This window comes from Watersipora subatra, chromosome 2, assembly GCF_963576615.1.
Source record: "Watersipora subatra chromosome 2, tzWatSuba1.1, whole genome shotgun sequence".
Taxonomy (NCBI): domain Eukaryota; kingdom Metazoa; phylum Bryozoa; class Gymnolaemata; order Cheilostomatida; family Watersiporidae; genus Watersipora; species Watersipora subatra.
The window spans coordinates 1,560,515-1,580,091 of record NC_088709.1 but is presented as its reverse complement, the minus strand read 5'-3'; the positions used below and the strand labels follow the sequence as shown (position 1 = coordinate 1,580,091).

General features: G+C 36.4%; 1 protein-coding gene across 1 annotated transcript; it reads right to left on the bottom strand.

Annotated features, from left to right (window-relative positions):
* Nucleotides 1–205: 205 nt before the first annotated feature.
* LOC137387189 (pleckstrin homology domain-containing family G member 7-like) lies at nucleotides 206–19,230 on the bottom strand. Its single transcript, XM_068073515.1, has 13 exons — nucleotides 19,156–19,230; nucleotides 17,357–17,596; nucleotides 10,626–10,696; nucleotides 9,638–9,842; nucleotides 8,879–8,983; nucleotides 8,365–8,505; nucleotides 7,559–7,654; nucleotides 6,665–6,886; nucleotides 4,481–4,655; nucleotides 3,702–3,820; nucleotides 2,874–3,068; nucleotides 1,778–1,981; nucleotides 206–1,270 (listed from the first exon to the last, which is right to left on the bottom strand). Exons 1-13 carry the CDS (start codon nucleotides 19,228–19,230, stop codon nucleotides 698–700), a joined length of 2,421 nt encoding a protein of 806 aa, XP_067929616.1. The 3' UTR covers nucleotides 206–697.
* Nucleotides 19,231–19,577: the final 347 nt, after the last annotated feature.

Sequence of the window (19,577 nt, the reverse complement as noted above, 5' to 3'; positions counted from 1 at the left end):
TGCTAGAGACACTTGTCGGTCAGTTTAGGAGCTGTAGTAGAAGAAGTAGTATGCCTAAAGTTTTGTTTCTATCAGATGGCTGTTCTAGCCGCAAGAAGGATCTCTCAATTTCTGTTAAAAGTAATGTCTGCTTTAGTTATAATTTATCTGTTTTAATGAGAGCTCAAAAGCAATTAGCATGCAATGGTAAAATTGAGCTTACAAAATACATGTAGCCTGAGATCAATTGTACATTATTTACAGAATAAAAGCTCCTTTCCACAAAAATATAATACATAAAATGACCTGTACAAAGATTACGATGTGTAAGATCATGCACATGATGAATATTCAACAATCATTTGCAAAAATAATGGAAAATCTAGAGTGACATAATGTGAAAGAGAAGCACAATCTATGAACCGATTTTCTCAGCTTGTTGGTGAACTTAGTCGATAGTTAGTTATTATACACTTAGGATATGGTGTCATAGAAAACTGGTTATACGTTATGATGCTAAAACTGTCAAGGTAGTATTTCTAAATCAACATCTACCCCATTTCTCACTTTTATAGTTTTCCAGCAATACCTGAATACCAGCTCTAACAATACATTGCATTATTCCTAATGAGTATCATGATATCAATCAATATACTAGGATATATTTATGTAGATATATCTACATAATCTTGGGGGATATATTCCCCCAAGATGTGTGTCACAACTCAAATACCACTTCAGTGCTGGTTACAGTAGTTGCCTTTTGATCATCAGGTAAAAATTGGTGAGGAGTAACACTAAGAAAGTTATGAGATTCAACACTAGGAGTGTTACATTCAGGAGGAAAAAAAACAGTGTGGTCATTGGATGTCAAATCAGTGTGCTTGAGCTCATCCGTGGTTTCATCTACACCGACATTGCTAACACGGTGTTTGTTTATCGCTGAGCTTGTAGAATGCTGACGGACTGGAAACTCTTCCTTGCATGGACCTGCATTGTTATTTAGACAATCTGTTTCTTCAAAAACTGCAAGTGAAACACCTGGCTCTGTTTTTTCACAGATATCTGGCAATGTTGAAGTCTGAGAGCTAGTCATCTCACTGAAGGCAGGTGTAGAGGCTGTCACACGTAGAGAGTCAGCTACTTCAAGAATTTTACAGTTTTTGAGAATGTTATTAGAATCGGTGAAATTAAAAAGTTCTTTGAATGATTCTTGTCGTTTTGGCAGCGAATTGCTTTCTGCGTCTCGTACCTTCTGACTGGCTTCCTTTATGTTCTTTATCCACCCTTGCTGAAATATACAGCTGACAAGGTTTTGCTACCATAATAAACTAATTAGGTCATACCAAAGCTAACTAGGTCATACCAAAGCATAAGTCATAAAGGAGATCTAGCGCATTGATTGAAAAGAAAATAAACCAGGAACCTTTACGTCATATTTTTATCTATACAGAAACTGCATTTAGAGTTGCCTCTCATACTCTGTATGTATTCAAATCTGACAATGCAAGCTTCCTGATGGTTGCATTGTAATATGACACGCTGTGAGTGACCGACAGCTGTGCTAGATAGACTTGAATTAGAGTTGATAACAACACCTCTACAACTATATATATTTGCATATTTTGTTTTTAGCTAATATTAGATTAACTTAAGTAAAGTTTGACGATTATTTAGTGACCTATGATACGCCGGTAACTGTATAACATTGTCCATCATACCGAGAAGGTAGTGATTACCTTGTCTAATAAGAGACTCTATTAGGTAGTGATTACTTTGTCTAATGAAACACTCTTACCTTGCCTAGTGATGTGTTGGACTGTAGAACTCGTGCTGATATCATCTGGTGAAATTTGTTTGTTTGGAGCAGAAGGAAGGCGTGTTTTAGACCAAGAGAGGCAGACTCATCATCACTGAAGCTATGAGCGGTTAGTTCCTCGACAGGCATTGGCTGTCCTATAACCTTATAATAGTCCGTTTTTTGCTCAGGAGACGTCAACCTCTGTAGCATATTTACACAGACATTTGTAATGTCTAGAACTGAGACTAGCGTTATGTAAATTATTTAGAACTCAGAATGTTCTACCAAAACACTCAAACACTTGCCATTGCTATAAGAGATAAATGCTCTTAGCAGCTATATACATTTTGTATAAGTAGTCTTTGACTGATCTGCTAGTCTTTTGCCATCTGAACCTAGCCCTACATCTCTATGTAAAACAGACATACATGCTCCATCTTTAGTCTCTTTGAAAACAATTTACGCAAGAAAATACATGAAAACTATTTTGAAACTTGTAAATAGATGTTTATAGGAACTGAAGTTATTGTCACTAGAAGAAAATTTAAAAATAAGTATTCTCTGATGTTAGTTTTGTTTAAAATTAGTTAGTGCAGCTTTAGCAGTATTAAACACACAGCCTCAGGCTTTTTAATTCACTCTCCTTTGTCATAGGCAAACTGTTCAACTATATGTGACTTACACGCTCATATATGAATTATTGAATGCATAAGTTGTCATATTACTATGTTTGTTTATTGCTGGTCATGCAGCTAAACAAATCTGAAATAATTAGCTCTAGTTGGTTCAGTTCTATGTGTACTGAAGTTGCAAATGCTGTGTCTTCAGGGTATTAGCATATGCCAGAGTGTACTATGAATATTATTGTTTGGTAATACTGTATATACCAATGTGTATACTGTAATACAATAGTAGAGGTATCTTTAGCCTAGTTCATGTAAACTCTTAATTCTTTTATCAGGAGAAGTCACTATAGTAGCTTCTATTGTTCATTTAACCGCAAAGCGGTTATAGCGATAGTGACAATGTTTTGGCAGCATTTAATTTCCCCGAAGCTAAAAAGGTAAAGAAAAAACTTAGTTTGAACTCTTACATTTATCCTATTTTTAGCAAGTTCCCGTTTCAGCTTTGTTAGAAGAAGCATGTCACTGAATAAAAAGGCTCGTAGAGAAGTTGTCCTCTCTTCTTCAGTAAGCAAAAGTTGCCCTTCATGCACTATCTCTCTTACATGATCAGCAAGAACCGTGCGATTTCTATAAGTCATGCTTTTCACCAAGCCCTTTAAAGACTACAAAAAACAGCATCAAATGTTGGCAAACAAGAATTCAATCAAAGGCAGATAGGAAATTCCTCTAAAATATTAATAGGTAAGATAGCATCACGCAAAACCAAAATAGATCATATGGTCATTTTTTATCTTGCAGCTACATTTCTAGCAACTGGTGACAGTCAGTGAAAAGCAATATGTCCGACACTACGACGTGTAGTTCTTTCCCTATTAGTTTCCCAATTGCAGTACTGCTCCTGATTTTGTGAATAACTTTATGTTTTAGAGGTGCTGCCAGACTCCTCTGCATACTGAAGAGAAACTGCCACAAGTTTTCAAAGAAGCAACAAGTTTTTTTCAACTAGTGGTTCCTGGTTGCAGTCCACAGATACAATATATGGAACAATAAATCTCATGGTAAGTCTGATGACTAGGTTTAGATTATTTTAATTTAATTTTGTTCAGACTTAGCAGCTGTCTCATCTTGAACATGAGGACTAAATCACTGAATTTATAGCTGCTCATTCTCTATGCCGCTCTCAAACACACTCTATACAGAGCCGTAAAATAGGGTGCAAGATTAGTAATACGCCTCTAACTTTAAAGACTTATAAAAGAGAAACATCAACTATGAGCATTTAAAGAAGATCAAACCTCAGGAAGACAAAGCTTAGCTGGGCTGATGTCAACCAGGGACGGCCATAACAGCTGCTTGTCAATCTCTTTCACTCTCTCAAATGTTTTCTGCCACTCCATTTTGTCATCGAGCGATCCTGCAGCAGTTGTTGGACAATTTATCTCGACAGTACCGAAATGAGACTCACTTGAGTTTTCTATCTATTTGGAACACGAGTCTTAATTGGGAGCTTGTTTTAAAAACTTCAACCGGAGAATGTTTAACATTCCTACCTTCTCATTAAAACGTTTGAGAATTATGGCTAGGAATTGTCTATCATTAACTTAGGACTATAAATTTTCAGCAGGTTAATGAAGAAGCTGATGTAATAAAATGCTGTAAACATAACAAGCAGGCAGAGCTCGGCTGAAGCCACAGCTTTGCTGACCTGGAGATATGAACCACAAGATTATTAGAAGTATATTCTTCCAGTAGACAGACAACTCCTAACGCTGATAATGTTTGTTAATATTCTTTTTTAAGTTAACCAAAAGGATCAGTTATTAGACCAAACTAAGTTGCTAGACACCCTCAACCAGTCCTGCCAGCCTTACTCAACCAATGCTGTCTATCTCACTCAACATATACACTCTGCCTCACTCCATTAATGTTTCTAGTTTGTACAAACTCTTCATACTACTAGTAACCTAGTAGAAGGTATGAGATGTAAGCAGCGACATCAGTTCAGCTTGCACCACAGGCTATAGTAAACTACTGATCAGTCACCTAAGAGCATAGACAGCCATTGTGTACGTACTCAAAGATGACTTGACATTCTCTAGGCAGTAGTCTAAGCTCTCCCTGTCATCCTGGTCAGTCGTATAGTCTCTGATGCGGGTGAGGAGAAGAGGCAACCTTGTCCAGTGGTGCATAGGGCACACCAGCAGGTCTGTCAGCTTCCTCCGATTGCACCTCTGATCCATTTCACAAAACTGCCCGACAAAACTACTCTCATGAATTGTTAAGGACACTAATTGTTAGTATCAACTGCAGTTCAGTGTACAAAATAGAAATAAAAAGTTTCAGATTTTATTGATTATTAATGTCAAGAATGCTCGCCATTAAAAAACTCCCTTTTAATTTTAACTCTCCTAGTACCCTAGCAGTACAGTGTGCTGTGAGACACTAGTACCCTAGCAGTATAGTGTGCTGTGAGACACTAGTACCCTAGCAGTATAGTGTGCTGTGAGACACTAGTACCCTAACAGTATAGTGTGCTGTGAGACACTAGTACCCTAGCAGTACAGCGTGCTGTGAGACACTAGTACCCTAACAGTATAGTGTGCTGTGAGACATTAGTACCCTAACAGTATAGTGTGCTGTGAGACACTAGTACCCTAACAGTATAGTGTACTGTGAGACATTAATACCCTAGCAGTATAGTGTGCTGTGAGACACTAGTACCCTAACAGTATAGTGTGCTGTGAGACACTAGTACCCTAACAGTATAGTGTGCTGTGAGACACTAGTACCCTAGCAGTATAGTGTGCTGTGAGACACTAGTACCCTAACAATATAGTGTGCTGTGAAAGACCATCAGGTAAGAGATCATTGCACAGAGAATAATTATGTGCCCCTTTATTTTGAAATACTGGAAAGTGGTTGATTGGTGCAGGTGTCAGAGTGTCAGAGTGTCAGAGTGTCAGAGTGTCAGAGTGTCAGAGTGTCAGAGTGTCAGAGTGTCAAGCTTAAAGTGATTGAGTTTGAGTTGCATTAAATGCAGCCGTTCGCCCCGACCTTCAACCCTCGCTTTTGGGCAGATGGATAGACACAGCTCTTATTATAGTAAAGATTTCAAAGGTAAGCAGCAGGTGCAAACAAACAGTCCTTTTTACCAATGAACCTCCAATATGTTATAATAGATAATCTCTTTGCCTTCATGATTTCTATGTAATGAGGGAGCCTGGACGCTTTGTATGCGTTAAGGTCTGTTCCTTTACTGCGCAGCAAAATTCCATGAACTGTTAACACTCGCCCTCCCTATTTTCTATACATTTTTATATATTTTTGATGGGTAATTATGAATAACATTTTTTGTCTCAATATAACATAAAGTAATCTGTTAACTCATCAACCAGCAGAGCATTCTGAGTACTCAATACAATAGAATTCAGACTTTCATGCATATCTCCCTCTTTTTAAGAAAGGGAGATATGCAGGAATATGCAGGATATACAGACCTAACCACCTTACAGCGAGTTAGGTTTGTTGCCCGACTAGCACCTGCTGAGCTTGTCAATAAGCAGAAGTTGATCAGCCTTCCATCTGGTTTATTAGCAGCACTAACCAAGGCCATTTTAAACTATGTAGTCATGCGGCCTGGCTAAACAATGATCACTGTGGCTTCATCGGTAGCTTTACTTTAAGCTGTAGGGTTACCAGCTATCTGCTGTCACCATCTGCTGTCACCACGGCAACAGAGCAATTTGTTCACAATAGCAAATACTGTAGCTCTAGTCAGGTGGTAAATTTCTGTATGCCAAATCGCAAAAGTTCACAGCCTGGAGTTGTGTCCTCTGCTCAAAGTGAACATACAACTAAATAGCTATTCGCGGATGAGAAAGTCTTGGCCTTAGCCGTTGATACCATTACCTATAAATTAGTGTTTTTGCTACAGTATTAATTTAAGAGAAGGCTATAGATTATAAACTGAGTCCATAAGGAACCACATATTTCAACAGCCTAAAATCCATCAACTTAAATTAAAATTTAGAATTAAAATTTTAATATTAAAATTTCACATTTTTCATTTTACATTTTAAAATTAAAATTTGACAAGTGAAGTTTTAAAATAAAAATTTGAAAAATTAATATTTAATGTAAGAAAATAAAACCCATTAAATCCATTGAATTGATTAGTCTATCAAGTCTGTCATCTATGTTAGACAATAGGAGGCATGAAGGTCGGCCTGCTTCGGAATCCTTGGCATTAGCTACTTACATTCTCAAAGGTTCCAAACTCTTCGACTTCATCACGGAGAGCAGAGAGATACTTAAGAGCTGACTTGTAGTTGAGGAGGTAGGAATGAAAGATGTCTCCGTGTTGACAGTTCAAGGTCATATTCTCTAGGCAGTCAACTAGTGACTCTGTGGATCCAAATTTGTATTGATGACCCGAGAGGTTGAGAGAGCTAACGAAGTCTTGGTAGAAACCATAACTGACCTGATAGCAGAAGAGTCTAGCTACAGTTTCTTCTAATGACTAGCCTACCTACCTAACTACCTTGTTAGCTTTAAGCAAACCAGTGGCTTTACAAAGACCTTGTCACAAACATTGCTGCATATACATGTAAAATAATATTGTACCTCTCACAATATCATTATATTATTTCAAACAGTCTTGATTAGTGTTTTACTATAGCACTAGGGTCCCAAATACACTGGAATATTGACATATTTTTCCATACTAGCAGACACGGAATAGATAAATATTTTTTTATGCGACTTCATCTATGCATGGCAGAGGAAACAAAAAACTTGAGTCGAGATTTTTCTCTATATCTGCTATCTTATTACAATACAATATATATAGTGTAATGTAATATATTATAATAGAATATATTAATATTACACAATATATTATCAACACATAAATTATTAAATAACATCAAATTAAACAGTATAATATATTAGGTTATATTTTATTATGACATATATTATATAATCTTATGATTTTATTATATTAGATATGTTACACTATATTAACTCTGACATTATATTAAAACAAATTAAAATGTAATGAAATATCAGGAATGTAAATTATTTATACATGAGAACTCTCATATAATGATTGGCAGACCAATATTTCTTGAGAGACAAACATCTATAGACTCACATTGCACAACTCATCCAGGTTTCCAAAGAGTACAAAAGGCTCAACAGACATCAGAAAACCTTCAACTTGACATCTTTTCAGGGGCTCCAGGAAAACCTAGAAGACAATTAGACCAGTGGCAACAATGGCAGCATGACTTCATGATTAACTTTTTCTACAGTTCAGTAAACAACAAAGTTTTTTTTCGTTATTTCTTTTATAGCATCTTTAAAAAACTAGTTTGCTAAACAGGGCTTCAAGTTTGTTGAATGTCAGCAGGGAGTTGCGCTGCACCATGCGCGATGCGCCGGCGCAAAATTACCTAAACTGCAGTAAGTCAGGAACAGTAGACCTTGCTCAATGTTAGTCGTGTTGATGACTGTTCTATGCTATTTGTGTGGGGGTAGTACACAGCCCTTGTTGACAAGGTTGGGCCTTCATACTGGCACAAGGCAAAATAAAGGGTCACTTCTCAGAAAGTAAAGGTATTTTTCCATCATTTGAGATTTTATTTGTTGTTTCAAGTAATCTGACTGCCAGGATGCTTCAAGATTAAAACCGACCAAATGCTGCCGAACATGATGTCAATAGTCTCACTTCTTGTTTGTCCCGTTCCTGACATTGTCTATTACGTTCAAGTTGCAATACTTTCATTCGTATAAATTGTTCATGATTGTTGGAATAAAGCTTTAAATATAGCCTGAGATATCTTGCCATAGATGTTTCAAAGGGTTTAAAGATAAGATGGATAAAATTGTTGTCAGTGTTGTATGCTAGCTATAAGTCAGCGAAGAGCTCTGGCAAGGAAGTGAAGGCAGCATTCTTACATGTTTTAGAGTGAGAAGCTGCTCTACCAGAAACACACATTCGTTATGGAAGAGCTCCCAGATGGCGTTGAGTCTCTTCGTCTCAGTCTCACTCAGGCTCTCAGTCTCTTCTGGCTGAAGGAGGTCTCTCCAGTCGCAGCACTGTCAGTTGTATAAAACATGAGGGACATGAAGTAGATTTGGAGAATTCAAAGGCATACTTTGGGTAAATTTTTATGTTTGATCTGTTATTGGAGCTCAATTTTATTCATTTCATTTTTCAAAATAAAACATGAATTATTCTTGATTTTTAGCTAAAACTCTTTTGAGTTGAAGTGGAGACGTTATTGAATTCTTTGGCGTCTCAGACCCACAAGCGCAGTCAGTTAATAAAACAACAAAGATATGAGCAGACATGTTCTGAGAGTCTAAACATGTCCCCATTGATTTAAAGGCTATTGTGATTAGTTTGACCAGAAGACACTTACCAGTAGTAAAATAGGGTGTTTGGTAAGATTTAATACTTAGCCCATACCTTGTAGAACTGTATGGTGGCATCATGGAAATATGTTGCTTTTAACTCATATTGGAGGAACTCTTCTAGCGAACCTCTATTTCTGCTCTTTTTCTTTGAAGGAAGCTAAATATTAAGCATAAGTTAGCAATTCTACTCGCAAACATATCAATACAATTGATTACAATTGATACAAACATTGCCAATACAATACCGATACATTATCAATACACTATCCATACATTATCAATGCATTATCAATACATTATCAATACAATTTCAATACACTATTAATACATTATCAATATGCTATCAATTCACTATCAACTCACTATCAATACATTATCAATACACTATCAATGCATTATCAATACATTATCAATACAATATCAATAAACTATCAATACATTGTCAGTATATTATCAATACACTATCAATAAATTATCAATACATTATCAATACATTATCAATACATTGTCAATAAATTATCAATGCATTATCAGTACATTATCAATACAATATCAATACACTATCAATATATTACCAATAAATTGTTGATACACTGTCAATAAGTTATCAATACATTGCCAATACTTCTATTTGCTATAATATATACAAAGTAAGTTGGCAAACCATTGAAACTAATTTAGGTTGAACTGCATAAATCCATTCTCAAATAAAGTGATGAAGTATCTTTTAGCCATGCAAAAGAGGTTGAAACTAGAACATCATAGAAACAAAAGGATTAATAACATGTTAGTATAAGAAAAAAATACTCACTCGTTTGATAATAGACCGAGACAAAGATTTAGACTTATCGGCACCAGTTCGATGCGCTCCATAACTGTATATGCTAGCCTCACTTGGATATCGAGCTAGAATCGGTTTAGACCTATGACTGGCTTCAACATGACCATAAGTTTCAGCCCTTCCTCGTGGCGAATGTTTTTCAGCAGCCTTTCCTTTATCATATTTTACCTTTGCTCTAAAATATTAAAAATGTTTGTCTATAAAGCTTTATCTCTTTATTGTTTCCTAGTTCAAAGGGGAGAGAGATGAGACTCCTCAGTCTGCAACCAGCATACTGAAAGTTGGTAGTGGGTGGCATAAATAAATATCAAGTCTCGATTGTTCTGTTTTTACAGAAACGATCTTCAACATAACTGAGTATGGTAAACTCCTTTTGTTCCTTCTAGACGAGACCTATATATGTGACCTATATATGTGACCTATATATGGTCTCATCCTCTAATCACTTACTGTTTTATTACTCTCATATATCTACTAGCGTTTATCTTAACTTTATTGCTTATTTCCGACCTCCACACTGCTCATCTTTTATCTATTCTTTTACTGCACAACAGCGGCTGGCAGCAGCGGGCAGCACTCGGTATTTTCTCCCTTTTTAAATCAAAACCTGTTGTTTACCCCCTTTCATCCATAAACATGTTATGTATTCATTCCCTGTATTCTTCATTTCCTAGTTTTCTATCCATTCTATGTATATTCTCAAATGCTCTGTTTTATATTTCTGAATACTGTATTCATCCATGAATATCTCTCCTTGCTACGCTATTTTACCTGCTCATTTGGAAACAAATGAATTTACAGACACCGTCAGCGCTTGTACACTTGAAATAGTTAGTGTGCAATGCAAAGAAATCTTCCTGTTAAACCTTAAATAGACTCTTTATAGACTGTTTTTTGTGTTCAAAGTTTGTCCTTGACCCTAACAAATGCTCATCTTGAGTAAAAATAAACTAGCTACCTCTCATCTCCTGCTTTAAGGGTAGCTATGTTTAGATGAAGCTGACTCTGATCCTGCATGGCTCCAAGTTCCTGCAACACAGACCAGTTAGGTATACACAGTATCCAAACATCAGGTAGACCAGTTAGGTATAGACAGTATCCAAACATCAGGTAGATCAGTAATGTACAGATAATCTTTATGCATCAGGTAGATTAGCAATGTACAGATCGTCTTTATGTATCAGGTAGATCAGCAATGTACAGATAGTCTTGATGCGTCAGGTAGACCAGCAATATACAGATAGTATTTTGACTTCACCTAGACCAGTTAGGTGCAGAAAGCAGCTTTACTAATTACGATGAACAAAAAGCAATGCATTGCAGGAGGTAAAAGAATTACATATTATTATATTATAACACAGGTCGATAGAAGTTTGAAAAAATTTATTTGTAATCAAATCAAAAACTTTTATAGCCTACTACTTTTTGTAAGTTCTCTGTAACTTGACCGGCAGCCATGACACACATGTAAATGTAAAATATGAAAGTTCTCCAATAGGAAACAGAGTTTCAACCATCACATTCCTTGAGCAATAATCAGTAGTACTGTACGTATGTACATGTACATGTATATGTTACATAAGAGGAGTAGGTTGGAGAGCTGCACTGAGGCACCCACAAGGTCTTCATTTGAGGAATAACCTTCGGTGCCTCCCTGATTATACAACTGCAATTTGTTGAGGTTTATTAGAAAACTAAATACAGGTGAGCCATTACGAGAATATTTACACAAAAAAGAATGCTGCCTATTGATATGCTGACTCGTGATTGCTCGGAGGAACATAGATGGCATCAGTCGGCCTCGAGCTGTCTCAGACTGTTTATTATTTCTGCCGCTGCGTTTACTTAATTTGCTGATAATTAGATAATTAGAACGCCTCAAACTAGTGCTTCTTCTGCGGCAGCGCGAACACACTATCCAGATGAAAAGAGGTTTTGAGTACAAATTTGAGAGGTCAAATCTTTTGTATAATTCTAAAAAACTGTCAACAGATTTTCAATGTGCCTTCTAATAACTTCGTGTCAGAAATATACTCGTAAAAATTTCGGCTATTCCATCAGCTGAGTAAGACGTCACTGAAGCAGATAGTTCCAAGTCTACATCAATCAGTGGGTGTATTAATACTAGTTTAAAAACTAAAGATACGAAAACTTTATTATAGCATTTAGATATTTAAAACGCAATCACTTGCAAAAAAACAATATATAGCAATGCATGCTGGTTATCGACCAATCAAATTTCCAGGTTGTTGCTAGAGTAGTTTCAAAAGCCAATAAGTATAACAATGCTAAAACCTGTAACTTCAGTATCAGCCTCAATATAACTTCAGTACTAGTCTATATATAACTTTAGTACTAGTCAATATATAACTTTAGTACTAGTCTATATATAACTTATACAATACATAGTACTACCCTACAAGCCTGAACAAGAGTAGGATGGATAAAGGTGCTGGCCCAGAAGTATGGCTGGTCACTGATACTATTGATATGCTCTCTTTCTTAAGACCAGTTAGCCATTCAGCGAATTGAATCCTTCTATTCGACGTAAACACAATTGAATGCCACAACTCTAAGGTTTATAAGAGGCAAGAATTGCAATCCTGAAGGTAGCAAACTATGATTGCTGTCATTCTATGAACCTAGGGGACAGCGTGAGTGCGGTCAGCACTTGATGACCTTTAACCTCTGACCCTAAAGAGCAGAGTTATAAGGAGATATGTCTAGCTAGAATATACCAATATACGGAGTCGTATATACATATACTAATATACAGAGATGTGTATACGTAATAGCAAAGCCTTTACTAATAGGAGAGTCTCTTGCACAACCTGATTGGCTTATGATTATACTTATCAAACACCATTATTTTAGTGTTTAGCTCACAGAAAATGGCAGAAGTGTTTATACTTGCACACTGACACATGGCAAAACGTTTATCAAAATGCCTGTCAGTCTGCCAGTCAACACTTTCTGAACTGCGGCCAATCATGAGACTATAAGCCCATCTATAAGTTGCCATCCTTTGTAAAGAAATACTTAAAATTTGTAAAGTGACTGCACAAGTACTTGTAAGTGTGCAACAGACATTATGGATGGTAGGTACTTATGTAGCCACTTTAGCTTCTTAGCGTGCTTTTAAAATTATTAGAGTTTAGTTTGATTTCAGCTCAATCAGTTGTCTCCGCATGAATGGAGAATATATGTAGAGCCACCATAGAGCCACACATAGATGCAAGATGCAGTTTAGAGACTGATATCAAGTTCTACGCAATGCTGTTGAGTTGCTTGCCACTTTTATAACTGAATCATATGTGTACTTCAAAAATACAAACTTAAAATGTTTGAGTCGGTTTGAAATGTTTTAATTTTATGTTTCACTTTAGGGAAATAATTAGTTAAATATTTGGCCATCTCAAGTAGAGATGATACAATGCACCTGTAGCGGTGTCTAAACTTAATCATGTAGGAATGATAAATGTGCAAGTCAGCGTGTATCCAAGTCAGCGCGTTTCCAAGTCAGCGCGTTTCCAAAAGTGTTTGAAAGCCAGTGACTATCACTTTCACTCAGAAGATTAATAAACCACGAACCGACCATGATAACCGATGTACATATACCGATAGAAGAAAGTCATTACGCGAAACTCCTTGGTGTTCAGTTTAGTAAAACAGTTCTACTTTCCGATCATGTTGTCCATATAATATTCAAGACTACGACTATTCATGTCTTAAAAAGGAACTTACTCTGAACTTACACAGAGTTTTGATAGAATTCATCAAAAAGTAACGGTATTTTTTTATTATTTGCAGTTGTTTTTGATGTTTGAGCAGATCTGACTGCCAGGATGTTTCGAGAATAAAATCGACCAAACTTGATTGCAGTTAAAACGCTTAAATAAGAAATATGTGTGAAATGAAGTCACTAGTTGCTATCATTGCTATAGTTGATATTAGCTACTGCGTTCAGATTTCAGCGTTACGCGCCTCTTTTTTGCTGGTCTTCTTGCAACTATTATAGATGTCATAATTGCACTTTCGCTTGATCTGAGCGTTTTAACCGTGATCAAGTTTTAACCGTGATCAAGTTTTAACCGTGATCAAGTTTTAACCGTGATCAAGTTTTAACCGTGATCAAGTTTTAACCGTGATTAAGTTTTAACCGTGATCAAGTTTTAACCGTGATCAAGTTTTAACCGTGATCAAGTTTTAACCGTGATCAAGTTTTAACCGTGATCAAGTTTTAACCGGGATCAAGTTTTAACTGTGATCAAGTTTTAACCGTGATCAAGTTTTAACCGTGATCAAGTTTTAACCGTGATCAAGTTTTAACCGTGATCAAGTTTTAACCGGGATCAAGTTTTAACCGTGATCAAGCTTTAACCGTGATCAAGTTTTAACCGTGATCAAGTTTTAACCGTGATGAAATCTATTAAAATTTTGTGCAAGCTCATCCTTAATCGATGTCTGGATGTGGAGAAGCTCGAAGGCCTACAAAGATTTTGTGTTAGAGTGATGATGCCGCGTAAGGAGAATTATGACCAATGATCTCCGAGGCCCTTGGACTCGATGAACTTTAGGTATTTCAGAACCTTTGAAGTCCAAAGCTCTCTAACAGACTCACCAGTATACCTAGCCACACAGTTCATAACTACGCCCCACAATAAAACCACTGAGCACATCAAACAAACAAGTTGCTAGTCATATATATTATTATTTATATCATAGGATTGTCTTTGAAGTCCCATGTTATTATTTGGTTTTTGCCAGCTTTTGGCAGGTGAAGTAAGGTTTAGAACAAGTTAAATCGAATTGTACTGCTACATAAACAATATCATGTTATTTCAAGAAACGTATACGGTAGTTATAATATTTCGACGATAGGTTTAATTTTATATCTCAGTGCTTTTCTTTCGATAGTTGACCGTGTTGTTAAATACAGTTAAATACCCAATTCTGTATGTCTGTACGTCTGCTCTGTCCCGAAAGATGCGAGCCAGGTTGTCTTGCTATTTTATATATATTAAATCACTTCACGATTCAGCAAAACTTATAACTAGTTAGCTGTATTTGACCATCATGAGATAAGTTCTAAACAAATGCTACGATACAATTCAGCTGATCAACTAATATTCAGTGATTCAATTTTTCTGTTTTAGACATGTAGGAACTGATGTGTTCAGAGCTGAGGAAAGTGTAAAGGGTGGAAGAAAGGTATTCGATGCTCATGCCCATCGCAAGATTCACTTTTCCAGTTTTCTTTACAAGTGCTGTGACAACGAAGCTGTCTACACACTTTGTGAATATAATTTGGGCAGATAATTTTATTTTAATTCTGAGTAATTCCTTGTAAAACTTTTTACGATTGTTTAGTAGGTTTGAGAATGTGCAGTAACACAGGTCAACAACAAAAGTGCAGTTTCGTTGTAACAGTATGCAGCTGATCATCTGGCTGGCTGAAATATTTAATCCTCTAGACGATGAATTTTTACTATGTCATTTTTTTCTGCTGTTTAAAGCTTTTTTAAAGGCCTTTTTAAAGCCTAATATTCATCAAAAAACAAATTTGATTTTAATAAACTAAGGCTAAGTTGTAATTTTACCTAATTTTTCAGATAGGCATTGCTAAGAAATTTAAGGTTATTGTACGCGCTTTCAATCGATATAAGCAATAATATGTTGTGGCTACAGTAGCTTAGAAGTCAGCCAACTTTAGTGTAATATTGATCAACCATACTGGATGCCATCAGGCACAGGGCAGAGGGTAGCTCTCCTATCATTGCTTTTTACCGCCATCTTTGGAGTATTGCTGACACTGTAGGCTTCTCAGTACCTTTGGAGTATTGACAGCGTGTCTAGTACACTCTGGCAGCTGACTTGCCAACAGCTATCAAAAAACAGCTTTAGGATCTAACATTTTACTTACAATTATACAGGCCCTCCTATTGGCTCTTCTTGTATATAGGGCACTCTCACAGCTCTCTGGATTGTCAGGCTCCTCCTCCGATGAGCAACAATCTTTTCTGCATGTCTAAAAATATCTTGTCATTTAAAAAAGACCATGTTCATGTGTTATTGATATATGAATCATAACAATTTGGTTTTATAGCAAAAATAAGTGAAATAAACTTTGGAGTTGAACAACTTTTGTTGACGTATTTTTTACACTTGTCTGTAGAAATAGTGGGTCAGCATACCCTACATGTACATATGACGGCATAACATCTCTTACATGTACATATGATGGTATAACATATCTTACATGTACATATGATGGTATAGCATCTCTTTCATGTACATATGGTGGTACAGCATCTCTTACATGTACATATGATGGTATAACATCTCTTACGTGTGCATATGGTGGTATAGCATCTCTTACATGTACATATGATGGTGTAGCATATCTTACGTGTACATATGATGGTATAGCATCTCTTACATGTATATATGATGGTATAACATCTTTGACATGTACATATGATGGTATATCATCTCTTACGTGTACATATGATAGTATATCATCTCTTACATGTACATATGATGGTATAACATCTTTTACGTGTACATATGGTGGTATAGCATCTCTTACATGTATATATGATGGTATAACATCTTTGACATGTACATATGATGGTATATCATCTCTTACGTGTACATATGATGGTATAGCATCTCTTACATGTATATATGATGGTATAACATCTTTGACATGTACATATGATGGTATATCATCTCTTACGTGTACATATGATGGTATAGCATCTCTTACATGTATATATGATGGTATAACATCTTTTACATGTACATATGATGGTATATCATCTCTTACGTGTACATATGATGGTATATCATCTCTTACATGTACATATGGTGGTATATCATCTCTTACGTGTACATATGATGGTATAACATATCCTACATGTACATATGATGGTATAACATCTCTTACATGTACATATGGCAGTATAACATCTCTTACATGTACACTACATGTTGAGCCATGGTATCTTTCCATCAAGCAAAGCTGCTGAAGTTCTTCTAACATTTACTAGAATGTTAAATGATGGAACCAAAATAGAGAGTAGAATTCCTAAATATGAATGTAAAGCATGTATTTAAACTAGAACTGTGCTTGCTAACATCACCATAGCAACAAGTTAAGAGCGGATGACAACCTACATTAAGCATATAATTATAATGTTAGCTTGAGACAAAAAGATTGGAAGAAACAGAAATAAGGTGGGATGTAATACAAGTGGGTCAAAAACATCTTAACAGGCCTACATTCTATGAGATGGCATGCATGTACTCTGTGTTGAGTTATCACGAACAAAAATGACTATCTCTCATAAGTGGCTGTTGAGTTATGCTCTCTAAATAAAGCCTCAGTTCATTATACCAAAAACGTCAGCCAGGTAGATACTGCACTTAAGCTCGAATGCTAAGTTCTGCGCATTGAGAGCTGCCAATGATATAAGTGCGTTTTTCTAATTGAAAATGGAGCTGTCAGTCATGATAAGAAATCTGTAGTAAAAAGGATTAGCATTTGCGCCTCCCATAAGTCAGGCTACAGATATATCCTTACCGTCAGATGCGTTTCTGTAAGACTTTGAGTCATGCTACAGATATATCCTTACCGTCAGATGTGTTTCTGTAAGTCTTTGAGTCATGCTACAGATATATCCTTACCATCAGATGCGTTTCTGTAAGACTTTGAGTCATGCTTGGGCCAATCGGATACGCTTGGACTTCCAGCTCAGAATCAAGCATTGGAACAGATTGACTCTCACGTTTGGTTGACTGAGTAATCCTCATCGCTGCTGTCAGTGAGTCATCACTCATGGAAAAAAGTCTCTTCAGCCTCTTTCTGATGGAGAGCTGTTTCGCAGTCATTCCGCCTGAAGGTTTGTGGGCACACTGAATGGCCAACTAATATAAGAAACTCATTTGCCAGCTTAGAGATAAATAGATGGATCCGTGGATAATTGAAAGGCTCGATTAACCGTGATTGGTCTATCACTCTCAATCACTTTATTCATGCATTCAATTATAAGCAAAAGATAGATTGAGTTGTATTCACCGATTGAAGCGCCTGGCAGCTGTTCACCAATCCCTTTTGCATTGTAACTAAATTTTCATGTATAGGTGGCAGCTGAGAAGCACAATAAGGCAAGATGGTATCATAACATTCAAGCCACTGGTGCAATGAGTATTTAATTTAAGCTTTTGAACTACATGTAGTGTAGCTGAAAGTTGTTTGCCTTAACATGGCACCAAAATCCCCAACATCCTTTGCCATAATTTTAATTGAACCCGTCTAAACCCCATGTTAGCAGGAAACCCTTACTCATTTTATCATGTTTTAATATTGCAACTGACTTTAACATGAGCTAGAGATCTTGACCTCGGCATCAGCTTGAAGGCCTTCAGCAGTGGAATGTTTCTATACAGTGCATTATAATGCTAAGGAGAGATACATATACGATCAATGATGCATTTGGTGACACTAAGCTTCCCTCAGGCTGCAACAGAGACAGCATCAATGCAAAAATATCCGTGTTTCCTTCTATTATTAGTAATATGTGCATTATTAAAGTGCCCTCGCTATCTGTTTACTGGTTTCACTGTTGCCTGTACTCAGGTGGCGCAGCACTATCAATGCTACATTTAAATTTAGCTTTTGGAATCATCAGCACAAGGGTTATGGAACAGATTTTACCAATTTTTTATTTGGTTTGGAGGTTTGAAGCTTAATATCTTAGAGACCTGTTTTTAAATATTTTGCCATCTGATTTCAAGTTTTTAAAAGTCCTTATTAGGTATTAGCAAGTTTCATTCTGTTTAGCTTCTTAGGTCTTTCACATTCTGTTTGGACATATGCATGTATTTACATTTACGAGATGATTTGAAAAGATCACAGGCTAAGTCATTAGTTACAGTCAAGTCATATCTTCAATGTTTTACAAAGTACTAGCATTTTAGAGTTGATTCAAGCGGCAATGCAATTGGCTGTCATAACTCAAATAGCAACATGATTGGCTGTCATAATTAGCTTTTAGATTGCACGATTGCCCTAATGGCTTTATGGGATCCAGCGAATTAATGCACTTCATTTGATTACTTTAACATTAGCTACAGATTCTGTTCATGTCCTAACAGCGGCTCGCAATAAACATTACGTAACTTTATTAGCTAATAGAGGTCATGTCGCTCATCTATTGCGTCATTATTGTACGCTCCATAGTAATCCATTTTCCTTTGACAGCGAAGTCAACAGCATTCAAGTTAGGTTTGAGGTTATGATGGTGTGAGAGAGATTTAGTAGATCTGGTTTGTGATGTTTAGATACAACTGTTTACAAACTGTTTCCATTCTCTCATGCAAGATTGATGTAAATTCTGGCCACAGCAAATGATGACTACCTTCATGTAGTCTTTGTGTTGTGGACAGTTCAACCCCAGTACCTAAAAGTTAACTGCTTAACAAACCTTCAGGAGTTTTGAGCCAACTGGATATTCTGGCAAAAGATCTTCTATGATGAGAATTTCAGAAAGCCAGGCCATATCTTCTAATGGTTATCTAGCAATGGTGGTACTGGAAGCCTGGCCATAGTGTCTATTGTTTATTTCTCTAGAATCATGGCGTGCTTTGGGTCATTGCAGCAGAAGCTTCTTTCAATATTTGGAATAGTTGTGTATTGCCACAAAGGGAGTTGTCTTGCCACCAATAAAATGTCTACAAGACTACCCTGTAAACTATTGGTCTAAACCAGGGGTGTCCAAACCTTTTGCAAAGGGCCAGATTTGGTGTGTTAAAAATTTAGGGGGCAACATTGGCAGACATTTTTTACATATATAGCAGCAATTAATTTAAATAAATTTTACCGAGCCAATCTGTGTTGCATAATCTG

Excerpts from the sequence above, each read along its gene's own strand:
- LOC137387189 (XM_068073515.1), bottom strand. The coding sequence starts at position 19,230 with ATGGCCTGGCTTTCTGAAATTCTCATCATAGAAGATCTTTTGCCAGAA. Across the intron at positions 17,597-19,155 it reads TTGGCTCAAAACTCCTGAAG|TTGGCCATTCAGTGTGCCCA; the intron begins GTTTGTTAAGCA and ends TTCTTATATTAG. Across the intron at positions 7,655-8,364 it reads AGCTTCTCACTCTAAAACAT|GTTTTCCTGGAGCCCCTGAA; the intron begins GTAAGAATGCTG and ends ATTGTCTTCTAG.